We start from the raw sequence: 5,871 nt of genomic DNA, 5'->3' as shown, positions 1-5,871 counted from the left end.
TTTTTGTTTTTTTTTTCCTTGCGTTATGCGGGCCTCTCACTGTTGTGGCCTCTCCCATTTGCGGAGCACAGGCTCCGGACGCGCAGGCTCAGTGGCCATGGCTCACGGGCCCAGCCGCTCCGCGGCATGTGGGATCTTCCCGAAACGGGGCACGAACCCGCGTCTCCTGCATCGGCAGGCGGACTCTCAAGCACTGCGCCACCAGGGAAGCCCTGTAAAATTACTTTTCATCTTACCCAGCTCTGGACTCTGGGGGTGGAAGGTGTGACTCCTCTGGCTTCCTCACCAGGAAGAGGGAGGGAAGGGAGTGGGTGTGGGCGAGATAGCTGGTGAGGCTAAGCGTTCCCTGTGCCCGCACGTGGGAGATGGGGTTTCGCAGGTGGCGACCAGCCCCGGCCAGGTCCCACAGGGTCCTCTGGAGCGATGTCAGCCTGTGGCCTGGAGTTGAGGCGAGTGCAGGGTTGTCACGATGATCAGAGGAGGCTCTCCGCTCAGCGAATACCGCTCACATTCTGGCAGCGTTGCTCCCTTTCCTCCCCTCCCTGTTAAAATGCTTCATTCACCACCTGTCGCGGCTGCACTGAAGACCCCAGAGGGTGTCTCGCACATCGTGTCCACCCCAGTCATCCTTACCTGGGCAGTCTCACCCGCCAGACCAGCATCCCACCACCTACAAACTTCTCCTGGGCATCGGGCTACCCAGGGCCTGACAGAGGGGTGCCACTGTCCCCACCTGTACCTGGCGCTCTCACCTGCATCCCTGCTGCAGCCCCCGGCTGGTCTCCCTGACCCTGTTTTTCTCTACTTCATTCAGTTCATTTTATGCATATTCCAGAGTAATCGTCCCGACGCCCACATCCCAGCCGCCCCCTGTCCAAGAACCACAGGCCAGAATTCCACCCAGCCCCTGGGCTGCCCCCTCCCCATCTTCCCCACAAGGAAACAAGGTTCGATGTGTCAGAAACCAGCGCATTCCACTCAGCCTTCACGAGCCTAACTCCAATTAATAATTGTTTCCAGATTGCTTCTCTTGGCGTCCACGGCCTGGATTCTCCACAAAGGTGCCTACACTTCATAAAGCTCTGAGTCATAAGAGTGTCTTGCGGGGGGCTTTGTTAGCTCAGCTGTCAATGGCACCGGCTCGCTGAAGCTTTGGGTGGGAGGGTCAGCAGGCTGCTGACTACCTGCCCCCCAGGCCCACTGGGGTCCTCATACATCCTGCGTGGGACTGGGCGCGAGTCAGGACAGGGAGCCCAGGACAAGCTCACGCCACCTTTCTCCCCAGCAGTCAGCTGAGGTCCCGGGGCCTACAACCCACAGAGAGCTCGAGGCTCCAGGGCTTGGTGATCATACGCACCCAGGCCTGGGTTTCGACCACGGATTGTGGCCTGGGCCTGTCTCAGCTTCTAAAGAGCTTGTGTGGACCTTGCCTCCCGTTCACCCGCGCTTGGAGTTCGCATGGCCTGGTTCCGAGGCCCCGGGAGGGGGCCTCTGACCCGGTGGGCACTGGGGGAGCCGCCAGGACGGGAAGTCTCCCCACTGCCGCGGGCCCCTCCGCACACAGGCCTGAATAAAACGCCGCCTCTTGTGGGATGTGAGCCTCCCCGATGTCTGTAGGTCTGTGTTCCCCCTTTTCCTCACTCTGGGGTCTCTGTCAGGCCCAGTGTGGGCAGCAGGCCCCCAGCGGGTTAGAGGTGGGGGACCCCCAGTTGGCCACCCTCTTTTTTAAGAAAGGCCTTGAGGGCTGGGGGTCCACACTCGTGACAAAAAGCCACAGGTGGGCAGAAGGCTCCGGATTTGGAGCTGGGGAGGGAGGTGCTCCGTGCTCTCAGATGCTCCAGAGGCATCCGACAGGCTGTTCTTGTTCTGCGGCTTCTCCTTTTTCCTGATAACTTAACAGAAGCGCCTGTGAGTCATGCACTCGCTGGACTAGACTGGGACATGCACATCTACCCCCGCCTGGGGGCAGGACGGGAGGGCTGGTGCTCCGGATGCTCACGTCCATCCCCAAGGGGTCCCAGGACACCAGAGACTCCAGGGTCTGTGTTGCCCCCACACATATTCCAGGTCCCGGAGGACCCTCCTGTTCCCTGTGCATCTCCCTGTCTCCTCGAGGGCCCCCGAGTCACTGCAGCCCCTGGGCAGGTGACAACTCAGGCCGTTTCAAGGGCTTCGAGGGCAGCTGGCCAGGTGTGCTGACAGTTGTACCTTCATCTAGGCCCAGTGAGTGCCAATCCTGGGGACTTTGCAGGGCCTTCAGAACATGAAAAGGCAGAGGGCAACTTGTCCTAGTGAGAGTTCACGCCTAACATTTCTGTTGTTAGGGAATTTGGGCCCAACCCTAGAAACTAGAAATAGGTGAGGAAACTTGCAACATCAGAGCCAAATAATAAACTTGTGTCTCCCCAAATCCACCGCTGAGTTAGGAGTGCCACGGTCCTGGGGAGTCCCCAGAGCCGTAAGGTTTCTGTATCCGCCCAGCCCTTCTGGAGGCCTTACGCCAGTCTGAGGCAGTAGGTGAAGGGTGGGGTGAGAGCTGTACCTGGGGGCAGAGGTCCACCAAGAAGGACTGGTTTGTCTGGAGTAATCAGCCCCCGCCCAGGTCTGGGGAGTCTCAGAGGGGATCCTGTGAACTGGGCTTGCTGTGAAAGGTGTCAGGAGGTGTTTGGAGGTGACCACCTTGTCCTGTTGGTTAGACGAGGACCCCACAGCTGAAGCAGGTGGACGTGCCCCTCATGCCTTTAGCGGGGTCACCTGGTCCTTCTGGGCAGTGCCTTGACCCCCTGTGGAATCCTGGTGGCAGATGGGACCGTGGGGGCAGGCAGTGTGAGTGGGAGGCCCTGGCATTTGGGGGCCTGGCCAGAGAGGCTGAGTGAGGCTCTCGGACAGGCTGGTGTCAGGGACGTGGCGTCAGATCAGCTCGGGTTGGTTTTGGCGCCGAAGAGCAATTTACACATGAGCCCAGGGGTTGTTTGCCCGGCACGACTACAGTAACGAGCTAAGTGTGATCGAACGCAAAACCGCACTTTCCCTCCGTTTTCACGCCATTGCAGGTGGCCCAGGTGAGCCTGGGGTCCCTGGAGACCTTTCCCCATCTGTGCAGCCGAGGTCGAGGCCCCGCCTGCTCTTGGCACCCTGGTTTCAGAGGTGCGGGGCCTGGACAGTTGCTCCCGACGTCAGAGGACTTACAAGATGTCGTGTGGTCTACATGCCATGGGCGGGAGGGTCCCATGTTCATGCACTGACCCCGCCTGACCCTGTTCTCTCCCCACAGCCCCGTGCCGCCCTTGCAGCCACACTGAGGTGCTCTTGGCTGTCTGTACCAGTGACTTTGGTGAGTGTGCTGGCGGTTCCCGCCACGTGGGGGAACTAAACCCTCTGGGGGGAGGAGACTGCTGAAGACCCTGGGCTTGGCTCCCCTTCCATCAATGATTGCAGTCACGGGAAAAGGCCTTCCTTTCGCTCCTTAGAGTGACCCGAGCCCGAGAAGGGACCTGTGTGCAGGGCGGGGAGAGAGCTGGGAATTCCTATTTAAGGTGGGAATTCCTATTCGAGGTGATACTGAGCATTTTCCTACTTGGCGTGTGAGTCTAAGTCCTGGCTCTAGCCTCTCCTCAGTGCCCCTCCTGCCTCCAGGTCCCCTGCAGGCACCACAGCAGGCGTTGGAGGCCCTGGTGGGGCCAGGGTCGGGATCAGGGACTCAGCCGCCTGCTTGTGATGTTGGCACAAACGCTCTAGAGTTAAGGGTGGCAGCATTCAGGGTGAGTTCGATGGAGCCGGCCCAGCGGGACCTGGCTCTGAGCCCCCCAGGCTCCCAGGGCAGTTGGGTGGTGGAAGTACAGCCCTTTCTTCTCGCTGGCCCTGCACAGAGGGGATCTGGTGCCGGGCGGTGTCTCCGAACTTGTGCCTGCTCCGCCCTTCTCCTTCCCATCACCTTCCTCCCCTGTAAGCTTCACCGTTTCTGTCTGATCTTGATATGGAACCGCGGCAGATCTTGAGTATTAACTGCAGTGACTTTTCTTGTTTTAACTTGAAAACTTGGTGCACAACGTGATTCATATCTTTTATTTCTCTCCACTTCTGTGGCTGGCCCTTGGTAGAAGAGCATCTCTGCCCACGACGGTGTGAGTGGCAGGGACGACCCCTAGGCAACATCTTGTGTGTGGATTGTGGTTTTTAATGAAAATTTCTGGAAGGCAGAGTTCACGGTCAGCTCCCGGTTCTGCTGCTGGGGGTGGGAGGTTGGTGCATGCTGTTTGCTTGGTGAGCACCCCGCTGACCACTGACCCTCCCCCCGTCTCCTTCCTCTGCAGTCGTCCGAGGCTCCATCCAGGATGTCACCCATGAGCCGGCGCAGCAAGAGTCAGCCATCCACCTGAACGTGAGCCGGCTCTACCGGCAGAAGAGCAGGGTCTTCCGGCCGGCCCCAGAGGGCGAGGGTGGCGGCTGGCGGGGGCGCGTCTCCACGCTGCTGGAGTGCGGTGTCCGGCCTGGGCGCGGTGAGTTTCTCTTCACCGGCCACATGCACTTTGGGGAGGCCTGGCTCGGCTGCGCCCCGCGCTTCAAGGATTTCCAAAGGATGTACAGGGACGCTGAGGAGAGGGGGCTGAACCCCTGTGAGATAGGCACAGAGTGACTGACTGCTGGGTGACCGCTGCCGCAGCGATGGATACACACACTGGGGTGGGTGCCTGGCGCTCTGACTGGGGAGGTACACGCTGGTTCTGGCCGAGGACTCCCTGATGGATTGACTGGAGATGCTGTAACATGCCAACTAAGTTATTATATTTTTTTTAAAAAAGAAATGTTCATAGGAAGCAAACTCCCGTGTCGTAAAATGCCTTCGTGTGCCGTTTCGTACTGTTTTCTGAGCATCTGCAGTCACTGCATTTGGCTGGTGTGTTGGGTGAAGTGTGGGGCCTGTGGCCCACAGCCGATAACCCAACACCAGGCTTGGGTACCATTCAAAGTTGTTTCTTATGATGGAAATTTATGGAGCCAAATACCTATGGTTTTTTCATTTTGTTTTTGCTTTTTAAAGAATGAACTTTGCCAGCCATGGTCATTTTGGGGCTGCAGGCTATTTCCATTCCAGGGAATAAAGACCAGCCTCTGACGGATCAATGGCGTGTCTGTCTTCGGCCCTGGTCAGTGGTGTGTGGCACTTACCTAGGGGCCCACGTCAGGGCTTCTCCAAGGGAGCCCCATGGCCCTGGCGTTAGGGACCTTTCACACTGGGCCCAACTATAAGTGAGGCTGTTACCCCCACGCTCAGCCTCTACCAGATGTATCCCCCGTGTTCCTGGTGGACCACCCCCATCCCCTTCAGCATCTGACCTCCTCTTTCCTGTTAACCCAGATCTTGCCCTTCGACCTCAGCTTCCCCCAAATGCCCGAGCCCAGGGCAAGTGTCTAGATACCCAGGGCCTGATCTGGGCCCCATATCCTCAAGGATGAGTCAGTGTCCTGCAGCTGCCGGAACAAATGACCACAACCCAGGAGCTTAAACAACAGACACTTATTCTCTCATGGTTCTGGAGACCAGAAGTCCAAAATCAAGGGCCACGCTCCCTCCAAAAGCTCCAGGTGGAGACCCTTCCTTGTCTCTTCCAGGTTTTGGTGTTGCCAACAGTCCTTGGTGCTCGGCCTGTGGACACATCACAGTCTCTGCTGTCCTTTGGTCTTCTTCCCTCTGAGTCTCTGTCCACATTTCTCTCCTCTCTCTCACGTCCACCAATCACTGGATCGAGATCCACTGTGATCCAGTAAGACCTCATCTTAATCACACCTGCAAAGACCCCGTTTCCAAATAAGTTCGCATTCACAGGTCCTGGATAGATAGGAATTTTGGGAGACACTGTTCATCCCAGT

General features: G+C 58.2%; 1 protein-coding gene across 1 annotated transcript in view; it reads left to right on the top strand.

Annotated features, from left to right (window-relative positions):
• METRNL (meteorin like, glial cell differentiation regulator) overlaps nucleotides 1-5,122 on the top strand; it is a 15,186-nt gene extending 10,064 nt beyond the window's left edge. The window contains exons 3-4 of the mRNA XM_007456790.1: nucleotides 3,275-3,334; nucleotides 4,314-5,122. Of these exons, the coding sequence (XP_007456852.1) occupies nucleotides 3,275-3,334; nucleotides 4,314-4,636 (383 nt within the window). The 3' untranslated portion in view covers nucleotides 4,637-5,122. The remainder of the gene's footprint in view (nucleotides 1-3,274; nucleotides 3,335-4,313) is intronic.
• The last annotated feature ends 749 nt before the right edge of the window (nucleotides 5,123-5,871 follow it).

This window comes from Lipotes vexillifer, unplaced genomic scaffold (assembly GCF_000442215.2).
Source record: "Lipotes vexillifer unplaced genomic scaffold, Lipotes_vexillifer_v1.1 scaffold299, whole genome shotgun sequence".
NCBI classification, from domain to species: Eukaryota; Metazoa; Chordata; class Mammalia; order Artiodactyla; family Lipotidae; genus Lipotes; species Lipotes vexillifer.
Note: the sequence above shows the minus strand (reverse complement) of the source record. Positions and strands in the feature narration are given on the sequence as shown.